The sequence below is a fragment of the Ambystoma mexicanum genome, chromosome 9 (genome assembly GCF_040938575.1).
Source record: "Ambystoma mexicanum isolate Mex_15411 chromosome 9, UKY_AmexF1_1, whole genome shotgun sequence".
Taxonomy (NCBI): Eukaryota; Metazoa; Chordata; class Amphibia; order Caudata; family Ambystomatidae; genus Ambystoma; species Ambystoma mexicanum.
In genome coordinates this window covers 969,159,902-969,185,501 of record NC_090931.1, presented here as the reverse complement: position 1 = coordinate 969,185,501, position 25,600 = coordinate 969,159,902, and the positions used below count along the sequence as shown (strand labels likewise).

At 43.7% G+C, this 25,600-nt stretch overlaps 1 protein-coding gene across 2 annotated transcripts in view; it reads right to left on the bottom strand.

Moving 5' to 3' along the window:
* ERICH2 (glutamate rich 2) overlaps window positions 1-25,600 on the bottom strand; it is a 670,025-nt gene that overhangs the window by 446,898 nt on the left and 197,527 nt on the right. For both annotated transcript variants that reach the window (XM_069616183.1, XM_069616184.1), the window contains one exon: window positions 558-606. In XM_069616183.1, the coding sequence (XP_069472284.1) occupies window positions 558-606 (49 nt within the window). The remainder of the gene's footprint in view (window positions 1-557; window positions 607-25,600) is intronic.

Sequence of the window (25,600 nt, the reverse complement as noted above, 5' to 3'; positions counted from 1 at the left end):
AGAAATAACTTTTCTTAGATTAGGATTTGTGTTTAAGTGGTAGGGATAGAATAGGAGTTTGAACTAGGATGGTGAACTTTTGATTTGGACTACACAGACTTCCTGACTGCCTGAGATTTAGTTTGTTTGAGGTAGGGAAACCACCTTTAGTTAGGGTTAGATAGGTGCTGTTAATAAGAGTTTATAGGAATCACCATAACTCTGTTTGGTCAGATTCCTCATTCCATGCAGCCACAATAGTCTTCATGCAAAACAAGAATGCTTTCTAGGTAGCCTGCAGTGTACTATAAATCTAAAAGAACGATTTGCTCCGAACACTTAGTTATACAGCTATCTTCCTCTTCCGTTTAGATTAGCAAACTGTACATTTACTTAGAAATCCTACAGATCGTTGTTAATTAGATGGTGTTGCAATATTCAAGTTTTCCCTTAAAGTGATGAAACTGTTTAATAACATTAAAATACACAGGAACAAAAAAAGCAAGCCGATTTTATGTGCAACATTATCACTGTGGGCAAAGTAAAAAAGACTGGTCTTTGAGAGTTAAATGTCGTACCTTTTGGCCCCAATACCTGCAGTTTTCCTTTCTGCCAGTCTCTGGATCCCTACGAAAAAACAGATTTATTTGCGCACAGTTTTGTTTCCATTTAGCAAGGTATTTCTGTATACCAAAAGGGAGCATTATCCACTCAAGAAAAAGCAATGAAGGTCAAATATTGACCCAGTGGCAATAATCATCAAGATCTCATTGGAACAAAAAGAAGAAATAATTACTTACCTCTGGTAACGATCTTTCTGATGGATTCAGATTCCTATGGAATGCAGCATCACCCTCCATAGCTCCAAAAGCGACGCCATCAGTGCCACATAACAGAACACCACACCTTTGTTGTTAGAGCTCCCTGTTTTTAACCATGCTCGGCAGCTGATGGAAACATGTAATTATTTTGTGAGCATGTTGACAGGTCCCCTACATGTAGGGCAGGTGAGAGGTTTATGAGCAATTTGTGTAAGGCAAATCCATCAGAAACAACACAACCAGAGGTAAGTCATATGTTTTTCTCATGGATTGCATCCTCCCACAGTGCTCCATATAAGATTTTGAAGTGGGGGTATTTGACTCACTATATTTTAAAGTAGGGAGTACAATGATTGTTTAGGCAGTAAAGATAAGTCCCATTCCCAATGTGAGTATTTTACAAGAGTAAGAAATGTTTTAACTGTCAAACAGAAATGTTTTTATAAACAATATTTTTGCATACTAAAAGATACATGTTTACCTCTTCAGATCAGGCCATAAAGATGGTAGTTTCTTCCTGTGGTAATAAATGTAATACTGGTTCAAGTTTGTCCATGGAGCTGTGTGTGTGAAAGCAGGGGGATAGTCTCTTGTGTGTTTGTTTCCTATTTATTTGAATAATTAACTGCCTATTATTATTTTCTGAGTGTATTTTCCTATTTTTAGGGAGAAAAGAGTGGCGATACACCCATTATCTGTAGGCTACTCCCACAAATTCTTCATCTTAGATAAACTCCCATAGCAGTATAGCCTTGCTGGTTTAAGGGAAGAGAGAGATGAAAATGACACTGCACCAGAAAACTCTGTAGCACTGCCCTTTCAAAGAGGGCATCCTGGCACGATTGACAATACAGAGAATAGTGATTTACAAAGCTGTGCAACAAAGCCCAGGTTGACACCTGACAGATGTCCAAAGTAGGCACTCCCATCTGTAATGCTGAGGTAGCCGCACATCCTCATGTGGAGGGGGCTTGCAAAACCTTTGCCACATAATTTCCTTCCTAAAACTAAAATTCTGATAAACTCAGGATGATCCAGCACGAGATTGTCTGCTTCAAGGCAGCCATACCCTGCTTTATGGCTCTTGCGAAGGCAACAAAAGCTGGTCATCTTTATGACTGTCCCTCATCCTTGTCATGTAAAAGCTAAGAGGCCTTCTTGGATCCAAACGGTGCAGCCTTCTCTCCTTTTTAGAAAGAGGAGGCAAAGGGTGCAAAATAGTAGGGGAAGGAAGGAAGGAAGGAAGCAAGGAAGCAAGGAAGCATTCACGCAAATTATTTTCTTTGCCTTTGAAAACATTAAATAAATAAAGGGGCTTCACTGACAAAGCCAGGAGTTTGCAGACCCATCTAGACGAAGATATGACCATTAAAAAGGCCACTTTCTGGGTCAAAAGCCTAATGGAGCAAAAATAGAAGGGCTCAAAAATCAACCCCCTCAGAATGGCAAGGACAACATTCAAATCGCAAGACAGAAACACAAACTAGCTCACTGGGAATAGATTAACCAGACCATTCAACAAAGTTGATAACTGTTGGAATACAAAAATATGAGCCTTGTTCTGGCATAATTTTAAAGACCGAAAATAACAGGCCAAATATACCTTTCCTGTACCAAATTAAAGGACTTGCTGGGCTAATGAAAGAAGAAACTTTAAGACATGCCACGCGACATGTCAAAGTGTCCAGATCCATCTCTCAGCACCATGACAAAAGTGACCTCCAGCTACAGCTATATATATTGCCTTAGTGGTGGGTCTTTAAGTGGAGTCAATATCCTCTAAGACCTTCTTGAGTGAATCCCAATTCCTGTGTCTTCGCCTTCCAGATCCAGAGGAGCTTAGATCGACTTCTCAAGGGCGTGCCAAGATCTGGGTGAAAGACTTGTGCTCCCAACTGGGAGAGAACTCCCCTTGCGATGCACAAAGGAGGCCAGATGATCATGTCGAGAAGATAGGAGTCCCACCTTCTTGAGCCCAATTAAGGCCAATCAGAATCATTCAGCGTCTCCAAAACTTGCTGAGTAACAAAGAGATTGCAGAAATTGGTGGTCTAAGGGTGTTGAAGTAGGACTCGGACACAGTGGGCTCATGTTGGTTGCCATACACCTTTATTAAAGTTTACAAAGGAAAGAACACACAATTGTTGCCTATATCTATGATGGGTTTCCCCTGCCTCAACCAAAACTAAGGAAGCTGTCAGGATGTCCAAATTAAATAGTCCACTCTCACAATTCCAAAGAGTCTATCCCTCACACTGTTTACTAAACTATAAAGAACAGAAGATCTTCTTGACTCAGAAGAGTAGACTGTAGATCCAATCAAAGTAGGGGAAACTTGTTCTGGAAGAATGCCTCCCTTCTTTAGGTCGTGTTTGGTCCCATTTCCAAGAGAGCTCCAAACAACAGAAGTTACAAATCTGAGGTTCTTAAATGTAAAACAAAGTTCTTAGATATTTCTCTGTAAAAACAGGCTTTGCAACAACCAGGGATTATTATACCCTTGCCCTGGTTCCTTTTCTTGGCAATTCTCTATTTCTTGCAACACAACACCCTCTACAATATCTATACAAAACCTCTGTTCGACCACTTAGACTCCTTAAACATCACCTTGACCAACTACATGGATGACACGCAAATACTCATCCCCTGACAGGCTCTTACAACCAGGACTGTACCACAGTAAATGCCATCTACGAGACCATCCAAACCTGGATGGCCCAACACAGCCTATGTCTCAACAGCGAGAAGACCGAGCTGCATCTAGTTGGCTCCTCAACCCATTTATCAAACCTTGATCCAGCATACCGATGGTATACAGTGTTAATAAAGACAACAAAAATATCGACAAAAAATTCTGTGAATTTTTAATAAATTTTTTTACAGTGACAAACAAATAATGATTTGTTACATTTTATATTAAAACAATATTAGCTTCAACTACATAACTTTGAGAACCACAATATCTTTTTTCACCAGTAGGTGTCATTCTTCCTATGGCTTTCTCCTATTCACATAGACCAGAAACACTCTCCGTTTTCCGGAAACACATGGAAACACTTTTCCTACTGTTTTTTACTGGATGGATTTCTCTGCTCTTTTCAGTTTGTTTACACTGGATTTTTTTTCTTCTTTTCCTCTGATTTTTCGAATTTGGATTGCAAACTCATGGTTCTAAGCATTTATTTTTGAATGGATTTCTTTGTTTTTTCACAATTTCAGGGATTTTCGAAATAGATTATTCGCAGTTTGAATGGATTAGTATTTATACGACTATTGGATTTATTCAATTTCTGGACTTCACTTGGTAATTTCATTGCATTTTATTCAGCATTTGAGTTTAAATGCGACGCTTTGTAAATAAGCTATGTTCTCCACTTTTTCGAAATTGAGAATACACTCTTTTAAACGTAACTGAGAGTCTGTATATTTCTCTCTTGGAACACCTGTTTTTTCTCTTGCTATTGTTTGAGCTATTTGCATTTCCTGGAATGATTGTTCCTTTTTTAAATGAAGCAAAAAATTCCACAATGTCGGATTATTTTTCTTGAACGTGTGACGAATTCCATTGTGCCATCCTTCCAACCTTGTTTTGGCTGTTTTTAGAACACAAGAACACAATTTCTAGTGTAGGTCCTTTACTCATTTACCTTACTCCAATGTCACCATTTGCATCGGTCGTTGTTTGGCTTTCATTATATTGACTCCTCTCAATACATTTAATGAATTTCGTTATTTGGGGTTTCGTTATAAAATGTTTATTTGTAATTGTCCTCATTTAATTTTCGTTATTAACACATGTAACTCATACCGACACTTCTCCATAGATGGTCATAGCATTCCTCTCTCCACATCTGTCAAAACATTGAGGATCTACCTGGATGCATCCCTCAACATGACCCCCCAAATCAACATCGCCTCTACAACAGCCTACATAACTAAACTCATTTGAGCAAGCAGACACTTCTTATCCACCACAAACCGACTCTCAGTCGCCTGAGCCTTGGTGCTGTCCAAGCTAGATTACTGGAACGGCTTACTCGGCGGGACCTCTAACAGAAATATGAACAGGCTCAAGATCATACAAAGAATGCCCTCAGACTAGCTCTGGACCTGTCCAAATCTGACCACATCTCTGAGCTAAGGCGCTCAGTCCACTGGCTCCCCATCCAGGAAAGATCACAATAAAAAATACTCACAATCACACATCAGTTCCTGGCAAACAAAGCTCCGACCTACCTTGTCCAGAGGATTAAGAGATACTCACCAGCCAGACTGCTCAGATCCTCCAACAGCTGGCGAATACTCACTACCAGATTCGGAAGGAAATGTGCAGCTTGCTCAGTGCTTGCTGAGCTGCTATAAATGCTAAAAAAATAAAAATGAACAAACAACCAGGGGCAATGAATTCCTTTCAATGGTTCCTTCTCTTGGCAATTCTCGGTTTCTTGCAACACAACAACCAGGCAATGACTCAACACAGTTCACAATACCCCGGGAAATGATTCCCTTCCCCTGGGATTTCCTTCTCAATTGTAAAAATCGCTCGTAGGTCTCAGACCTCTGCTTCTCTCACTTTATGTTTGGGCCAACTTTGTTCACTTCCAGGCCAAGCATGATCCGTAGGAAGTCTTTTGTAGGTCCCAGACCACTGATTCACTCTCTTTCTGTATGGGCCAACTTGGTTCATTTGTTTGCCACGTATGGTCCTTAGTAAATTGCTCTGTGGTTTCCCTTTGTCTCATGGGAGTGGGTGCCAGACCCCCCCTTCTTTATGTTCAGGTACTTGGAGCCCTCTTCTCCCAAGTACCACCACGAGGAAGATGACTTGTGTGGTTCTCGTGTAGTGGGTCCCAGACCACTCTTTGCGTGCGGGTACTTGGAGCCGTGTGTGGTACTCGCATAATGGTGAGCCCCAGGTAGCTCTTCTTTGCCTCCTGATAGTTGGGGCCCTTTCCTTCCAAGTACCGCCACACAGAAGATGACTTGTGTTGCTTTTGTTTGGTGGGTTGCAGACACATAAGCTTCTCTGTGACTATGAAGATGCTAGCTGCACCTTCTAGGTTTCCCACCAGCCTGCCAGAGTGCTCCCCCTACCTCTAGGGAGCCTTGTAGTGGGCTCTGATCCACCCAGGAACACCACAGTCTCAATCCTCCCTTCACACACTTCCCAAGTTTCAGAAACACCTGGAAATTCTCCGTCAGCTCGCCTTCTGGTCCTTTCACTCTGGACTGGCCCTGGTCCTTTCAGCTCCCCTCTTGCCCTCCTGGTCTGCTTCCTTCCACCTTCCTTCACTGTGCTGGATCCTCCAGGGAGGACTAGATGACTTCTTCCTGAGTCTCTCTTCCTTTTCTACTCTAGATTAACCAATGAGCAGCTGGCAACAACTAGACTGCTCATTATGGTTCCTAGGAGTACTCTTCATTGCACCTCCTTCTCGTCTCAGTGGTTGTCAATAGTATATCTTTCAACTCCTCCCTAGTCTTCCTTGTCCCAGTATTTCTACCCTTGATCTCCGTTGGGTCGGCTGTGCGCTTCATAGTCTAACTGGAGTTAGCACAACAGCTGGAAGTACTGAAATGCTTCTCCCCAAGACATGTGGGTTACTCACTGGCATCTGTCATCCTAGTTTATAAAATTAAAATCATCCCTAAACTCACTTGTGCGAGCATCATCTGGGGATAGACGTGTGAAAAAGAACTTAGGAGGCCGGAGAGTACCTGCGTAAAATCTCTCCTGTGCTTCCCTAGCCATTTGTCTGTTGAGTAAGTAATGCTTGAGTTCTCCATTGATACGATAAAGGCAATGGGCCTCATTATAAGTTTGGTGGTATCTCAGCGGTAAATCCGACGAGATACCACCAAACTATTACCATTACCGCCATTTGATCCATCGGTATTACCTCTGGATTACAAGTGGTGGTAGGCAGCGTTAGTCCCTATTAATTGGAGTCCATAGGGGATTTTTGGTGGAATTACTGCAGCAGTTATTCCGGCAAAATTTGGTGGAAAACTCTCGGATTTACCTCCAGCTCATAGCTAGAGGAGAATCCTCCAACTTACAGCCAAAGTTATAGTTGGGCAGTGCAGTAATGCAGCAGTACAAGGTAATACCATTGCATTTTACCCACACCGCTCAATTTGTAATGAGGCCCAATGTTCCATACGCAGTGGGCTTTATTGATTGGAAGGTTGTGAATCTGTAGAAGAAGTTATGGTTAATTGCCCTCCAGACTGAACTAATAAAAAAAAGGCATTCCCTAAACAGGTTACATGTCACCAGATCTCTAAAGTGGGATCTACTTGGGATATGGCCCTTTGGCTAATAGCAACTGGTATCACTGGTGTCAAATATAAAAGAGCCAATCTTTTAGAGATTGATAAAGTGCCGCTTAGGACTGACCTAGCCACCAAAACTAAAAGTGATACTATCTAAATGGGTGGCATTATACAATCACGCCTAGCCTGTACATTCAGGTGTTCCCTAATCCCTACCTCTGAATGGAGTACTTCAGGCTAAAATTCAATCTTGTTGACACACCAGAGATTGTTGATCCTAGAATATCTCTGCTTAGAAGTGCACGTTTATGTAGATTGTGTAACGAACCATGAGCCTCATAAATCTGCTGGTCCGGTAATAAAGTGGCGGTATTGATGTATACCAGCACTTTACCGGACCGGCCGATTACAGTTCTGCCGGTGGGGCACCTGCATTACCAGGCGCCCTACAAGCTATAAAAGCCATCATTACCGGCACTGGTATTGCCAGTGCTGGTAATTACGGCAAATCCCCTATGGGACTCTATGAATGGGGATTAACACTGTCACTCTGGCACTCGTAATCTGGCGGCAACGCTGCCGGAAATGCTACTAACGTTTGGTACTATCCTGGTGGATCCACTGCCAGGATACTGGCAGCCTTATAATGAGGTCCCATGTACGGAGAGAGGAAAACGTCTTGTTTGCGGATGCTCGTAATGTCAGAACAAACACAAGTTTGTCCTCAGAGTGGCGGGGACAGGTCTGAGCACCTGTAATACGCCAGATAAAATATGACATACTTTTCATTTATCACTTAACAACATTTTGGATAAATATCAAGAGACCTCTGGGCCATGACTGTTTAGTAGATCATGAGAGGGAATGTAAATAGATTTGAGAATACATTTAAAGTGGAAAGCTGATTGATTCTGTATGATAGAGAGTACAATTCATCTATGTTGCATTATTAATTTGTTGTAAAAAGCCAGATTGGCTGTATTATAATACAATAAAAAAAATATTGGGCTGTTCTGAAGCTGGGGGTCCTTTCTGAAGCTGGGGATTTGCACATTGTCTCCATGGTTAACTCTTCATTCTCACAGAGCCTTTCTCTTTTGGCTCCACGGTCTTCAGTGTAGGGTGAAAGGTGGGGTGGGAGTTCTTGTGTAAATGGGGTTTCCTTGAACCGTTCCTCTTACAATTCTTGGAAATCCTGTAGAATCCAGTCACGTTGAAGCTGAAGAGAGGGGGGATGAATGTGGCACGCATTATTATATCCTGACACAGTACATAAAGCTATATTATTCTTTGTGGGGTATTCCCTTACATCCCAGTATATGCAATGTATCAAACCAAAGGTACAGAGGTCTTTAGACTTTCAATTCCAAGTAGGGCAAGAACGAGTGGTCCATGCAGGGTAAAGTGACATGTATACGGTTATCAATGGTCATCTGGGACTCTTTGTGGCCCAATAGCGGTTCCCTCCCCTGAACATGTAAATCATGTCCCGATCTCCATGGAATTGGGCTTGGCACAGTCGGGCAACATGCCCCCATTCTCCATAGTCAAAACATTGTGGTGCCTGTATTTCCAGGGAAAATCCTGTTCTTCTTCAAAGCTCTTTCCTTGGTTTCTCTTCTCGCGCTCTTGGTAGTAGGTCTCCTCCTTCTCCGTATTGAGGCAGTACTGGCTGTTCACTGAAGGGGTTGTGTTGTAGGGCTTGAGCCAGACTCCGGCTGTCCAGAGTACAGACGGAGTTATGAGGTGTGAACTACTGGCCATCTAGTAAGCAGATGCAATGTTGATCGCCATGTTCAGGATTGGAAAATTGGTGCTGTCGGACCCAGCACTTGATAGGAGGGGGCAGGGCTTCCAGGAACTGCTTGAGGATAATGACATAAATCACCTCTTTTATGGTGTTGGTCAAAGTCTGTAGCCATTTGTCGACAAGGTATTTGATTTCAAAAATACAGCATCTGGTTGTAGCTTGGATTCTTGAAACTTCGTCAAACCCCATATGTTCCAATATAGCTTTTCTAACATCGATGTTGGGTGTATAACCAGTGGAGCTGGCAGCTTAGTATATTGTTTTCAATATTCCTGTGCAGAAAGGGCCTATACACACACACTCCATCGTTTGAGTGGCTACTGGGCATTCCAGGCAACCCACACTAAGTTCATGAAAAAGTAGCACGGATCCTCTCTGGGAGTATACATCTGCAACACCGACGCCAGCATAGTGGCATATGCCTGAGTAGATGCCACTACCTACGTGAGCTGGATCAGTGTTTCCTTTCTCAGAGTGAGGACTGTAAAAGAGGCTGGTGCTCAACCTTGGGATATTCTCAGCACTTGTATCTTCTTTTATGGAGATATAACCATTTTCCATTCACCTGTAGTCCAAACTCAAAGCTTGTTGCACAATTAAACCTAACTTGTTCTGGCACCACCTTTATCCCATGGCCTCTGCTTGATCCCATACAGTCGGGCAGATGATTAATGTGAACATCAGAAGGAACACCACTCTGTAAAAAGTTAGAGATTACTTGGAGGAGCCTTGAGGATTTTACATTTGGAACGGTTGGCAGGCTTATATTGCAAAACCTGTTTCTACCCCTGTATGCGTATGGGAACAGTCATGCCTGGGTCCTTGCCTACCTGAGACAGCTGATAACTGCAAGACTTCAGAAGAATCAAAGAGATGGCACTAAGAAATGTGGTGTATGTATTTAATAGGGGTCAATCATTTTTTTAACTTGCGACAGCTGATAAAGAAAATGTCAATCACTGTAGTGACTAAGTACTACTAGCACATCGTCACCTTTCCTTCATATTTGTAGAATGCTGTATCCAGGAACAGGAAAAGACATGTGACTGATGTGCAGCAGAACTTTTATTTAAAAACAAGATTGTGGGTGGCTGGCCACCTTCCCTGCACCTGCCCCTAGCTCAACCGCCAGTCCTTTTAGCCACGGTGAACATCCCAGTCATATTAGTGGGGAGGGAGAAGGAGAGGAAGGCGTATGAAAGGAAAGGAGTAGCTAGATAATTACACGCAGTAACCTTGGTTCCATGTGTTATATCCCAGCAAAAATATCGCCATACAAAAATATTGCCATATTTTTGTGCCAATATTAAGGCGGGAAACCTGCGTGGGACACCCCTGCAACCCTGGTATTTTAAAAAGAGCGGGGGGCACCCCAACAACCCCTGCTCCCAAAAACCCCAAATATTATCCCCACTAAAAATATCACCTATGGCTGTTTCCGACAACCATATATACAGCAATATTTTTAGTGGGGATAATATTACCCGATACCGTAGCTTTTTCAACTTGTAACTTGAGAGGCAAAGGGGTTGAGAAGGGGAGAGCCTTACCATCTTAAAATCAAATGGAAGATGCCCAGTGAAAGGTACCACTGATGAGGCGCTTGAGCATTATTGCTCAAGCAGTGCACTTTGATGTCCAGTTCCCTGGCTAGATGGGATATATTCCTGAAACCATTGCATCTGATGGACCAGTGCCACAGTTCCAGAGCTAAAAGAAAGGTACAAAGAATGGGGGCCCCTCTGTTTGTTCAAATAGAACATTGCAGTGGTGCTGTTTGTATGAATAAGTACACTTTGCACCTTGAGGAACGTCTTATTTCTTTACATTTATTTTATTTTTATTGTTTAAAGGTCAAGAGCAGCGGAGCACTGTACAGGGTGCAGGAAGCCAGCATATGGGCTGGCATTTTTTAACAGTAGTGCAGTTGAGTTACGGTTTGTATGTCTGAAAGGCTTGAAAATCTGATGTGTACAGAGCTGTCCTGCACGGTTGTGAACTTGCATGTTGTTGCACATGGCACCCCAACCCTTGAGGGATGAGTCTGTGGTTAATTATCTTAGGTGTAGGTCGAGAAGAAAGGACACAAACCAAAAGATTTGGGTCTGCTCTCCACCTGAGTAAATACGGAGTCATTGAGGTGAGAATAGATTGAGGAGGAGTCTTTTGAGACCAGCGTGGCGTATGATGCATTTGAGTGATTCACATTAGTAGCTTTGGATGTGGTGCTACCATATGTGAGTTGGTCAAAATATTCTTGCAGCACATCAGAAGTGCTTCAATCATCTATCTGGGAGAAAAGGCCCACCCAGATCTGTATCCCAGATGGGGCCAATGTGCTGCAGTCGCTGTGTGGACAGAAAGAAGGACTTCTTTAAATTTGCAGATAGGACCGACCAGTGCAAACATCAAAATCAGGGTAGCCTGAAGGGACTATCATCTTTTCTGGGGTAGACACTGCGATCAACCAATTGTCTAGATATGGACAGATGTGAGTTCCAGTCAGTCTGAAGCGAGCAGACACTGAGGCCATCACCCTGAAACCGATACTGAAGGGAAGCCCCTTGTACTATAGGTATTTGTGAGGAGGGAGTCAAATCGGGATGTGGTGATAGGCATCTGGAGATCCAGAAATCACATCCACCCACCCTCCTGCAGGGATGCTAGAATTTGAACTAGTGTAATCATCTTGAATCTCTCTGCTGGTTGGAACATGTATTCTGATAGATCCAAAATGGTATTCCACCTGTTGTCCTCCTTTTGAATAGCAAATAAATGGTAATAGAAACATTCCCTATTCTGGGATCGAAGGAAGGACAGGTTCTATCACATTCAGAGTAATTTGCAAATCTCCTCAGTGAGGGTTAATAGAAGTTATTAGGCTGTGGTGGGAGGGCACGTTTGAAGTCCCTTGGGTCCAAGGGTAGAGTCCAGGGGTCCTGGGTTTGTCATGTGGTCAGACAATGGGAAACTTGACTCCCTACTAGTGTTAAGTGGAGGTGGACCTGGAAGGTGTCACATCTTGGGCTTGTCAGTTATGGATGTCGAGAGAAGAAAAAAAGCATTTACCATTTCGTGCATGCTTCTGATAAGAGGCTCCCGAAGACAAGGAGTCCCGTCTTTCTGTGTACTGTGACTGGAAACCCTTACACCTGGTGGGGGGCCTGAATTGGTCTTCTACTTTGGATGGAGGAGCAAGTAGAAGGAGAGGCAGATTATGTGGCTGAGAACTTTGTAAAGGCTGAACAAGGTTTTTAAGTAATTGTGCTTGTCTTCTCATCTGTTGAGGTATGGAAAAGAGCAAGGCAGTCAATGGATAGATCTTACCTTTTTCTGCCCCTCATTTATCAATTTGGTACCCCTGAGCCAGGCTGTATGCCAGTCATCCAAGCATTTCTCAATCCTTGTGCAACAGTATCTAAATGACCAGCAGCTGATACTAAAATATCAAGAGCCACCACTTTAGCTTCTGTTAAGCCAACCATGAAGTGTTCCTTCCTTATAGGGGAGATGTTCTTTGCAAAGTGTGCTATCTCCCAAGATAGCTTCAGGTAGCAGGCCCAGAATATTGCATCTGAGTTTGCTTGTCTCATATGAAGTGCACTGTCAGCATATACCTTCCTGGCCCACAGATTCTGCCACTGGTGCTCTCTTCCCCAAGGTAATAGGCCGGATTGGTTTGAAGCTGAGGAGGCTGAAATACCAGACATAATCTGGTCTATGATAAAGTACTTCCAACAAAATACCCTCTTCAATATGGGGAGGTGACAACCCTAGACCCATAAACATATGACTGGGAGCATCTTCTCATGAAACGCTTTGCCTGATGAGGGGAGGACCTCTGTGTCAACCAATAACCCATCAGCCGTAGGATTCCTTGGTAGAGGAGTGTGACTCCTAGGAATTGAATCTGGAGCTGCTTGTGGAAGATTGTGTGGGCTGGCACTGGTGGCACACTAGGCGTAACCACGATCAGTGCAGAGGGAAGACCACCTCAGGAACCGGAGAAGGACCCCAATGCATGCCTCCGGGTTGGCGGGTAGCAATATGTACTCGTAGTAGAGGAAACACCACTTCATAATGTTCATGAAAAAGACCTCGATGATTAAGCGGTAATTAGGCTATGAAACCTCATTAGCAGATTTTTGCCTTGTAAGAACAAAGCTAAATCACAGCAGGGGCAATTGGCCATACAGGACTCTGATATGTATGGGAGGGTACCTGAGGCCGAAATTATTTGAGGGCAGTTCCCGAGACCAAGAGAGGTTTGGGTGAGAGAGTTCTGTGTAAGGTTTCAAGAGCCTAAACATAAAAATCCTGAGGGGGGAATGGAAGAAGGGAGAGTAGTCCATTCCACTGTCAGTGGGGTCTCATCTAGGTTCCCCCAAACACCCAGCCCTCGTGGGGACTTAGAGGGCTGGACCAGATCAGAAGAGCCTTCCCAATTCAGCGGTGACCCTTCTGAAGATCCCATAGTAGAATCCTTAGACTGCATGGAGACTCAAGCCTAGATAATGAGGACTGGGAACATAGCTCTGGGAAGCCGAAGGGGCTGGTGTTGGCTACCTCTAGCAAAGGTCCACCATGTTTCACTGGACCTGTACCTGCAAGGAGGACTGAGGGCATCCCTTGAGTGGCAAGGTGCAGTGACCTTAAAACGGTGAGAGGGAGTGAGGCAGTCGCTCTACCACTGAGCTTCCATTATAACAAATATTCTTGAGTGCAGAGAAATATTTATGGAACTGATATGGCCAGACAGAAATGTACTGTCATTGGGGTATCAGTAGAAGGCCTCTTACAAGACACCTAGGGGCATTCTCCTGTAAGCGTGGTCCCTCTGAAATGTAAGCGCAATTGTGGTCTGGTACTTATCCGCATGACAAGTCTGGTAAATAGATGCAGTGGAAGGATCAGAAGGCACCAGGACAATAGGCATATGGACGCAAAGGCAGTCTGAGTCTTTGGCAGCGTAAGCCGGCTAACAACTGGCTCCTGCGGTTTGCTGTTGTGTTTCTGAAGCTCTTGATATTGATTTCCCCTTTCATCAGATGGAGCTTTTCCAAGTGATGCTCGTTTTTTGAGCAACATGTTTCAGTCACTCAATGGCTTCAGCACATTTGAGAAAATGTCCAAGAAAGATTGATTGTGCTCTCTTCTCATGAATGAACTTAACTAAACTCGAACTTTGCCATTTCCCATATTTGGAGTGGCGTGATAAAAAAATTACATTTTTTTTATTTCCTTTAAAAATGCTTTAATAAACACTTTCTAACTGTACACAGTAGTAATATATTTCAAAGGAATACCCAACACATTGAACATTTAGCTTCAGACACTTTTCCAAATGTTGCCCTCCTTTTAGTACCTACTGTGGTGAATTGGGGTGAGCATCAGTAAATGGGAGTGTCGACAGAGTGATTTCTTTGCATCCAAACAGACTACAATCTTGGCCCAGACAAATGGGAAATCCATGCAAAATTTGGTAGCAGTGGGTTCAACGGTGTGGATTTGTATAGCCGGACAGCCACGGACACACACACACACACAGACACACACAGACACACACACACACACACACACACACACACTTCGACTGCAATTTAGTGTCAGAAAGTGGAAAACCGTATACTTTCACAATTTCTGTAGAGAGACAACCATTTCAGAAGCATTGAATTAAGACTGAAGAACTGTCAAGCCTTGCTTTTCAGTCTTGAAACTGAGGTTGTGAAGCCACATGCTGAACAGCGGAACTGGCAAGTGGTTCTTTCAAACAGAACACATCATAGTCTTTGGACCTGTTGGCAAGGTCAGTGTCCTAGTCTCATGAAGAGGGTGAGGATGAGGCCTGTCAAAAAAGCAATGCAGATCCAATAAGTGACCCACTCCACTGCGCCAGTATGTATGTGTGCAGACTCATCTCCAGCTTTGCCTAAGGTATCAAATACTCACCATTGTCTCCTTTCCTTCGCAGGGTTTACCAGCGGAATGCAGTAAAACAACAAAGGCCCAACAAGAAAAACCAAAAACAGCTGCCCACACACCAAAGAGAAGACCCCAAAAAGACAGCAGAGGGGAAAATCTGCACAGAGAAGCTCTAGCCCGGAAGACTCCTTAGGGCCGCAGTACACCTTGCACACTGAACTTTGTACACCACTTTGGCCATTTTTCTGGCAAGCATGCAAAGAGGCAAGACTTTTTTAAGGCTTCCCCATGCACATATACATCCTCGGAGAGGAAGATCGAAAAGAATTTGCATGGGGAAGCTATGAAATTAGTGCAGAGCAGCGGAGGGAGATTTAAGCAAAGGAGAAAAAACAGGAAGTGTGGGTTAATCAAGTGAGGTTAGCAGTTGAGGTGAAGGAGGACCAAGAGACACTTAGGAGGAAGGAAGGATCAGTAGCTTGTGGAGGAGATTGTTGGAGAAGATGAGGTATTGGTTTAAGAATGAAAGTGGTGCGGCAGATTTTATTTTTTAATTTTGTATTTGGCTTAGTTATACAACTTGACAAATTCATTTTTAATTTAAAATGAGCTTTTTCATTATAGTATTAGAGAATAGAGAGGGAAGAAAGAGAATAAGATAGGAAACACATCAAACTTAATACTTTACAATAAAAGGGCTATGTAACAAAAGTATAGAATTATACCAGTATATTAACTTATCAGAAGACCTGCTCAGTACTGGATTTAACCTAAGTCCAAAATCTGACAGTTCTTTCTGAGTCACTCAGCACGTCTTATAAAGTTTTTAAACATTTCGAAAGATTATATCTTTTGTGCAATCTTTAGTCTGGTCAGGAATATGATGGTTGCTAAATTTAGCAATATATTTTCTGCATTGAAAATCATAACCCATAAATAGTCTGGAGTTAAAACTCAAAAGTCCTCGAAATAACTATTCTTTCCTTAGTGAGTATAGTTTTTGGCAGTCTACAATAAGATGTCCCAATGTTTCCAGTTTATTCACCTGTTGACAGAGACGACATGTGTTACTTTGTTGTCTTTAGATCTTGATGATATCACTGCATTTGTGTGCCATAAATTAAAACACAATTGCATAAATTGTGCACGATATTCTTGGCATGGACATTTCTCAAATAAGTGGGAATTTGACCATCTTTTTTTAAGATGAAGTGACCATCTTTAAATATCCTGTATTTGGCGCATTGTTCTTGGTTTGTATTCCAGTCTGCTAGCCAACATTTTTGTTTAGCCCGATTTTGGTTTGTGTTAACTAGAATTGTATCAATACCAGCTTTCGTCATAATTTCTTGGCAAAACTGTTCCCACATTGATAGGGAAGATGGTTGATTCGGGCTCAATATTTTAGCCAAAGTTCGTATCATTATGTTCGGGTAATGATTTTTATTAGAGCATTTGAAGAACAGCATTATCGCATTCAAAATCACTATTCCTTTCATAGAAAGAAGGCCTAGTTTGTGACGCACTATCTGAATAGGAAAGCTTGGCGGTATTGCTAGTAATGATTTCCAAAATATTCCTTCTATTTGGTTCCAATCTGTGTGATTATCTGTTGATTTAGTATGTGCGCCATAACTTAGGGTTGGAATCACATTTTCTTTGTAATATTGGATTATTGGAAGATAGGAGTATGCTCTGTATGTCTTATGGATTAGTTTTGCTTGCAAGGTTAGATCTTGCACCTTAAGTTATAATAGATGATTTGTATGGGAGATCTCTTGTTGTTGTTGTTGATATTCATGCCCAAATATCTGTACTCGATTATGTCGATCTTTTGATTCCCAATTGTCCAAGCAAATGATGATGATTTGTTTTGTTGGAGTTTTGGGATTATTCTGAGCACATTTGATTTACTTATGTTTATAGATAGGCTGTTTTCTTGGGCAAAAATTCTTAACGCTTCAAGCTGCCTTTGTATACCTTTTGAGGCTATATCCATATATCCATTAGCATTAGATCATCTGCATACAAAAGATGTGATAAACGATGGGTTCCCAATTTGGGTGGAAAAGTTCTTGCTGCATGTATATGTTTGTTTATTTAATTGATGTAGAAATTGAAAAGGGTAGCCGCGAGAACACAACCTTGTTTCAAACCTTTGGTTGTCGGGGACGCTTTTTGTTAGCAGGCCGCAGTGGGTTAGCTTAACCTGAATGGTGGTGTTTGTGTAGAGTTGGCGTATTGCTTGACAAATATATGTTGGACAACCTGCTTGTACAAGTTTCTCCCACAAAATGGCTCTAGATATTGAGTCAAAGATTTGTTGAAAGTCTATGAGCGAGATGAATAGGGGTTGTTTGGTGGACTATGCTTGATTTTTAGCACAGTAATGATCAATACGTTTGCTGACGTTCCTAGCCCCGATACAAAACCAGACTGATGTGGATCAAGTTGTTTGGTCATGATATCCAGCTATTCAGGTCTTTCAATAGCAATCTTGCGAACATTTTCCCAGCTGCGTCGAGTAAGGCAATCAGTCGACAGCTGGTAGGACTATTCTGATTGCCTTTTTTAAAGCTGAGAATTAATATTGAGTGTTTTCATGAAGTTGGAAATTTCCCCGTTTTCCAAACTTGACTGAATATTTCAAACAGGACTCCTGCCCATTCTTCGGGTGTTTTGTGTCAGGATTACATTTTATAGCCCATCACGGCCCGGGGCTCGCAATGTACTTAATTTCTTGATATGAATTAGAATATCAAGATAATAGAAGTTGAGGTCCATGATCGGGGAGGAATCTAAAGATATTTCACATTATTTTGGTTGAGGATCATTTAATAAGGTAGTAAAGTTGTTTACCCAGGTGTGTTCTGGGATAATGTTTAAAACTAGAGTTGGAGTGCCAGTATTTGCTGCTTCATTCAGTAGTTTCCAGATTATTGCAATGTTTTTGTTGCTAATGATGTTATCATTGTTTCATTTGAGTTTTGACAGTCAACAGATTTTTGATTTTTTACAAAGTTTCTACATCTTTTTCGGATATTTGCTGTCTTTGTCTCTTTGTCTTCCGTTGACAATCATTTTATTTTTCTTAAATCCGACTTAATTTTGCACTTAGCTTTTTGAATTTTTGGGTAGAATCGATATTTATGCAGAAAGATTTGTGTATAATGATACTTTTTTCAGTAATTATTATTATTATTCATTTAGTTTCATAAAAACTTTACAAAGATTCTTTTCACTTATGCATAGTCTAGTAAGAGTTAAGAATATCACACTAAATAACGACTATTAAGTCACACATGTTAACTTTCTTGTTTAAATTTGTTAAAAATTACATCTTTCATTTTAAGCATCCTAGAGCATTCTAAAACCATTTAAGACTTAAAAACTATTTGACCTTAAAACATTGTACATAAAAACAATAACGAATTAAAACCACATCAAGACTTTGTCATCAAGAAAATCAAGAAAATGTATGGCTTATTTGTGTTGGGCATCTCTAGGTTTTGCATCTAAATTACTGCAGTTAGGCACTTTTTAATTATTCCCCACATTTCATACAAGGCAATATACACTCTTTGGAAGTCTGTATTCAGGCAATAATTCCAAAAGTCTTTGCCCGTAATAGAGTCATATTCATGTACCAAATGGCCTAGGGTTGTCATGTATGCGATACACAAGGCAGCGCATTCCGTTAAAATATGTCTCTCAGTCTCAGCTCTGTCAGGTTTCTTGCATATACAACAGTACCTTTCCTTTTAAGGAAGCCCTAGTTGTGCACCAGTTAATGCCAAAATTGGCAGTTGGTTGATGCACAGCTTTCGTCGAAAGAACAATACTGCAAGATTCAGGCACTACCTTAGGTATTGCTGTGGCTGTAGGTATTTATACATTACTTCTGCAACGTGCGTATGGCTACGTAATGCCTCCAAGTGGGTGTAATGACTGGGCAAATCCCACACTTTGATTTTCCTTGTAAAGATGTGTTGTAAAAGTTTGTAGGTGGTTCTCCTAGAATAATCGGGACACCATCCAATATTCTTAAATACATTGGCTGCCAACACCTTAAAACAGTCAACCAGGCATCTCTATAAAAAAAAAACTGAAGCAGTTGACATTTGGGTTTGTAGTGGATTTTCAAGTGCAAAAGCCCTCGCCTCTTCAGCAACTCTCCTTTGGGCGAGGTCAGCCCAAGTTTCAGTCTGATATATTGCACTGGTGTGGCGGTGCTAAGCCTCAAGATCCGTTTCCAAAACTGCCCCTCTATACTATCGAACCATGCAAAATCCCTCAGTGCCAAAGTTTCCATTCCATATAGCACCGTGGGGCAAAAGCATTATTTATATAAAATAATAATTTCATCAAAAGTAGACCCTGCTGTTTCTCTCTCAATATATCAGCTGTATCATCTGTGTGGGAGTGGCAGGCCATTCAGGCTCCCCCCCCACCCATTCAGTTCAAGATGCATCACTTGCTTGATCAACAGTGGGGGACGCTTCCTTCACCCCTGTGTGCATAAGCAGCCCCCGTGCTGACGACGACATAGGTGGGGCTGTTGCAGAGACACTTGGCATCCATTTTGGGCACCCTCTACTTCATCTTTGGACTAGGCCTCACTGCGATAATACGAAAAGGCTTTTCTCCCCTCTGCAGCGCCGCACACAGAGCGCTCCAAGGCCCCCACCTTTTCTCCCTGAGTTTGAAAGCCTTGCAGCTCCATTCTCACGCCTGAACCTGAGGTAATTGCAACAACAGAGATGTAACGCCTCACCCTTCCTCTGAGATCACTGTCCTGTGCGTGAACCGGCTCGAACCAGGCTTTGCCCCCATCCACCTCTTACCCCCGCTGTTGGAAAACTGTCAATATAACCCCATGGCCCCGCTAGGTATTCTCTTGATGTACCAGACGTGCCCCCGCTAACAAAGCCCAACCTCTGTCACAGTATATTGCACCTAGAACTAACAAATCTCAGCAGTGCCCCCCAGTTCTTCTGACGTGCCCAGGCCCACCCCATGATCAATGATCCGACCTAGGAAAGACCCCCGAATCCTGATAAACCTCACAAATCCCCAATGAGTAGTGATGCTATAACCTAGAAATTATAGAGCATAATGATTTGCTCAAAGGAGCCTTAGCAACTGTTATTTAGTGCATGCTCAAAACAATATGTTATGTTAGATTAGCTAGTGTCTGCTCTGCTTCATCGTGACCTGACCCTCACCCTGCCCAGACACAGGCAACTGGACCTCGTGGCACGCGCCCTCCCGCAAACTGAACAACCAATCCAGCGGGAGCAACGTCATCGACACATGTGGCCGAATGTATTATCCAATCCTCTGTCCATGTAGTTCCCTATAGCATGATGTCAGTTGTGACACTTTTTACCTTTTTAAGCTGCCACATTTGTAATGTTTGCCAGAGCGCTCTCAGGCAGCAGAGTTCTCTGGATGCCAAGTTCATATAAACGACTAAACTCATGCAGCCTGTTCTCCTGGTCTCATTCCCCGCTGGGGTGTGCCTTATTCTTTTGGATTTTTGGACATATAAGACAGGGAGTGGGCCTGCATTTTTGGTGACCCCAGCAACGTGAACGGGACCGGTGCCCCAAGGCCGCCGTGCTGTGCAGCGGGATCCGGGACGCCCCCCCCCCCATCAAATCCATCGCCTCGGCGGTTGACCAGTTCACACAAACAGAGTGGGCCCAAGGGTTCCCATTTGCCAAATACCCAACTAAAAACTGCTCGCCAAGGCGGGCTACGGCTTGGTTGGGGTGCGGACCAGATTGTGCATAAACCGTGAACGGTGGCTCTTGGATCACTCAACTGAATACGTGAGTACTGGCTGCAAGACTTTTCAGGGAAGGAAAAGGGAAGAGGGGAAGAGGGGAACAAGATAACAGCTTGGGTAAAGATATAGCAGAGTGGGGACAGGGTATAGGGTCTGTGTGAATATTACTAAGGCTTTTTTCTTATCTATCCTTTATATGGCCATTAGGTTTTTGTGGTAAAAAGAAGTAGAGAAGAAATAAGGAAGCCTAGCCCGAATGGGGTAGAAGGCGGCGCCGCATAGCATTGTCTCGTCCAGTGTAGGGAATAAGCGAAGATAAAGTGAGAAAAGTAGGAGTCTTATATATATTGAATAGACTCGGAGTAGTCATTTAGATTATTCTTTTAATGTGTGAGCAGTATTCTTGAACAAAGGTAGCCCAAGGGGGCTTAGAGGTGGGGGAGTGTGTGAGAGGGCAGGAGCAAGGGGTGATAAGGTAAAACTAGCAAAAGGAGGGAAAATGAGACGGTGGTTTATGTTCTCTGTGTGTCTGTTACATGTTGGTCTGTCAGTAAGTGTCATTTTATCTGTGGTTTGAGAACTAAAACTGTTAACAGGAGAAGGTGTTAACAAAAACTGTGATTTTTGACCAAAAGTGTTTTTGAATAATTGAAGAGCAATTAATGGTAACTGTTGACACAATTAAATTTCAAGAGTAAGAGGTGTAAGTGAAAAGGGATTGGTTAAATTGTTTCCAGGGGGGAGGTAAAGAAAGTTGTGAACGTACATTCATTTTGAGAAAAGAAAGAAAGTGGAGTTAAACACGAGCCAGAGCAATACACACAGCACAATGGGTAGTAACACACCATTAGCGCACATCTGTCAACATCTCCCTCTATATAGTGAGAAAATCCAAAAATATCATGATCAGTGGGTGACTGAGATAAAAGGAGAGTGTACAGCCCATATGGCCAGAGGGAGGGTCATTTGATAAGAGGGTACTGGTTCTGGTATCAACACACCTGCTGGCAAAATACTGAGGTAAGCAGTTACAGAATAGAAGGGAGGTACTAGATCTGTGGCGGATGTTTGAAGAAGTAGCACCTAGTGGTGAGGTAAGTAAAAATGAAACTATAACAAAGAAAGAAGTATAGGAAGGGGGAGAGGGGTGTGCAGGGGGAGAATATGCAGCACCGCCAAAAGAGAACGAGTGCACAAAAATCTACCCACTGATGACAAAACCTGCGGTAGGGTATAGTGAGCCCCTGTATGTTCAAGCGAGCACTACCCCCACACCCAGGTCCGCAACATCCCCAACCGCCCCGCCTCCCTTTGAGACAGGAGGGCTATATGGACCAACCAGTGCCCCTCCAGTAGATATTGCACGACTAACAGGGAACTTAGATAGACAGCTTGCACATGCACAGATGGAGATAACACGGTTGAGAGCATTGTGTGATCAGGGCCAAATGCTGCCAGAGGGAGGAGAAACACCACCATTGACAACGGGTGACCTTACACCTTCACCAAGTGTTGCCGGAGCCAGTGTTGCAGGGGCAAGAGGTCCAGGGGGGGGGGTCTACACACTCCCAGCAGCCGCCAGCGCCAATTACGAGGGGACAAGAACAAGAGAGGCAGTCAGGAGAGTTCCTATTTCATCTGAATGGCAAACCCGTCAGGATAATACGACCTGCAACCCCAGACAGCCAAAGAGGGGAGGGACAAGAGGAAAGGGAGTCAGAAGAGGACGTGGAAGAAGTATGGAGTGACTTAGATGAATATGAAGAAGGAGCAGCGGCAGCGGGAATGCAGCTACCGTTCCACTTTGATCAGGTGGATGCTAAGCCACCACCCAGGTGGCAAGGGAGGTTGAGACTGAGAGTAGGATACATACTGGTAAGTAAAACGAAGAAAGGAATGGTAATTAAGAGGTGGAAAAACAAAGTTACAGATGCCTCTGATACACAAGGGGGCAGGGAGGCTCAGCTACATACCATGGGCACAAATGGACAAGAATAACTTGTTGAAACTACTCCCCGCACTTTCGGGTGGGGAAGTGGACAGACGAATTTGAAAAACACACAGCAGGGGTCCCTCTAGCTATAGGATACGTGAAGAGCTTGTTGGTGTCAGCTGTGGGGGATCAATCAGACACAGTGTGGGTAAAGGTGGGGTTTCCAGGAGTGACTATGAATTGCGACTGCCACGACGTGTCAGCGTTCAATAATGTCAGGGCCCAAGTATGGGATGCATTGCCAAGGACATTTCCAGATACTCCAGATTTACACTTAGCGATGCAATGCACTATGCAAGAGGAGGAGGAGCCTACGCAATTCATCCTCCGGGTGCAAGACCTGTGGAGAAGTGAAACTGGTACGCCGTGGAACCAATCAACTGCCTTGTTCTATTTCATAATAAAAAAAGGGCTCCCAAAGGAGGTACATAAGGCCTTGGATAAAATAGCTGGGATAGAAGCCAAGGGCTGGCCAGAGATTCAAAGTATAATAGTACACCATTGTAGGAGGATCAAAGAAAGGTACAAGGAGATAGCGCAGCGAAGGCTGGCAGACGAAGCGAAGTTGGCACAGAATAAATTAGTGAAGGTCGCAGCTATGTATGCTACAACATCAACAGCCAGACAGGAGGAAGGAGAAGAAGGGGGAGGAAGCAGCCCAGTAAGGATGGCAGCAGCATGGACGGGGAATGGACAGGAGCAGTGGGACGGAGAGGAGCAATACGGAGGGCCACAATGACAGGGGAGGCCTACGAGAGGACGAGGTGGGTACAGAGGACCAAGAGGTGGGTTTGGAGGAATGGGAAATAGAGGATTTGGGGGGCCTGGGCCAAGGGGAGGACCACAAGGATCATGTCGGACCTGCGGAAGGTGGGGCCGTTACTCACGGGAATGCAGAATGAGACCTATGGGATATTGCCAAGAGCAACCCCCCATGGGATATGAGCAGCAATACGGTCACCCACACCCAGGCAGTCCCTTATGGGAAGGAAGGGACAACAGGAACAATGCAATAACGAACAACACATGCAACAGAGACAGCCGCCGCAACGACATGCACAACAGAGAGGTATGCCGCAGCAAATGGCACGACAAAACACTATGGCAAACGCAAACACTAATATTTTTGCAACATTGCAAACGGTGCGCCAGCACCTTTCCGTGGTGTGGCAGTAGTGGGGGACAATGTATTCTCTGTTCCAGGAACAGAGACATGTGCAGATTAGGATAGCCCACAGAAAGCACTTGCGTGTCCAGTCCTATCCACCACCCTACGTGCAGAAGTGAAACCACTAGTGGGGGCGGAGATAGGCAACAAACAGTTCAGTGTCAACATACCACCCACTATATTTGAAAAAGACATGGAGAAGGTATTGCCAGAAATATGGACAACAGGCCCACAAGATGTAGGGTTGTTGCAAGAGGTGTAGGGGAGGACTGGTCCAAGACGACCCCCCTCGCCTGCAGTTTCTCCCCAGGTGAGGACTATGGCTCTCTTGGGCGTCTCCTCATGCCACCCGGGCCCAGGTGGTGGAGGACACGCCCACTGGAGACATTGCCCGCACGTATTAATTGCCCGCACGTATCGAATGCCCACATCTATTGATCACAACACAAATTTAGTTAGGCCCAAAAACCATTCTCTGCCCAGTAAAGATGGTGTGAGCTCAGCGCACTGTAGCGCGGCCCCCACCCTTGGAGAACATCCCTGTTGCCGCAGCACCCTGGTAGATCCGCTGCGAGCCCGTTCCCACGAACCAGAAGGACATGAGCCAGTGTAATGCACTAACATTGTAACAGTCACCTTCCGCAGTGTATCGTATCATCGCTCCCAGCATGACCCGGCCAGCAGGCTTAGGCAAAGTAAAATGAACAGTAAAATGGTCGTCACAGGCCTGACAATCCTCGTATATTAATGTTTAAACTACTTGCAAAGGATGCGTTCCTCTCATAAAATCCCTTATATTACCAAAGCCTGTAAAATGTATAATGAAAAGAGATCATGCCCCCATGATATAAGCAACAATGAGCATACACCATTGCAGTTGGATGCTAATAATAAAGGAACGCACCAAGAAGCTATTTGTTACGCGTATTACTGAGATACTTACACCCCATGGGCTCGCGCCATGACTGAACTAATGCTGCTAGAATACACGAGAAAGCGAATGTAACCAGACTGTGGAACTCATGTGAAGAATGCGCAAGAAATACACTTGTTTTGTATGTATGTCTAAGCTTCTTATGTGCCACCACCGTCACGTACCGTGGCGAGTCATTTCCTATGTATTCCACAAACCCGACTACTACCTCACTTACTGTATATGTATATACGCATATAATTAAATAGCAAAGTTGAAATGCATGTTCTAAAAGGATTTGAATAAGTATTATAGAATGTTCAAATGTTTGATGTTTATACCTAACTCAGCAACACACGAGGGAGATACCTTTGTGAAATACTTGCAAGGCCATTCCCCCTCCCACCCTGTGAGGGCTGCCAAAGGCATGAGAGCAGAGACCGCGCCGCGCTGCTTTACCTCCCCCAACCAGACTGGAGCCGCTTCAAAGATTTGTAATCCCCACTGTAGCACCCAAGGCCACCACCCGCCACCTGCATTATTTACAGCACAGCAGTAAACCTTTGTCTAAACTCACGCGCCCCCTCGTAAACCCCACAACCCACCGGACCACCTCAGACTTATGGCCCTGTGCAATAAAGACACCCAACACTTTGACAACACACAGCGGAACATCCATAACAACTTCTAACGAAGCAGAAAGACATGTACCGCCCGTGCCAGGCCCTGAAGCTTAGCCCCTCGACCTATGGCCCCGGTCAACAGGACACTGGTAACCATGCCCTGACGTATTGCCTCCAGTCCCCTCACAAGGTGCATTCCTCCTGTGTTGCATTAACCTGTTGCATAACCTATTATAAGATTTACTGAAGAAGATAACACTAAAACTGTTTGAATGACTGCGGTGTGCATGGCATAGGGCTAATA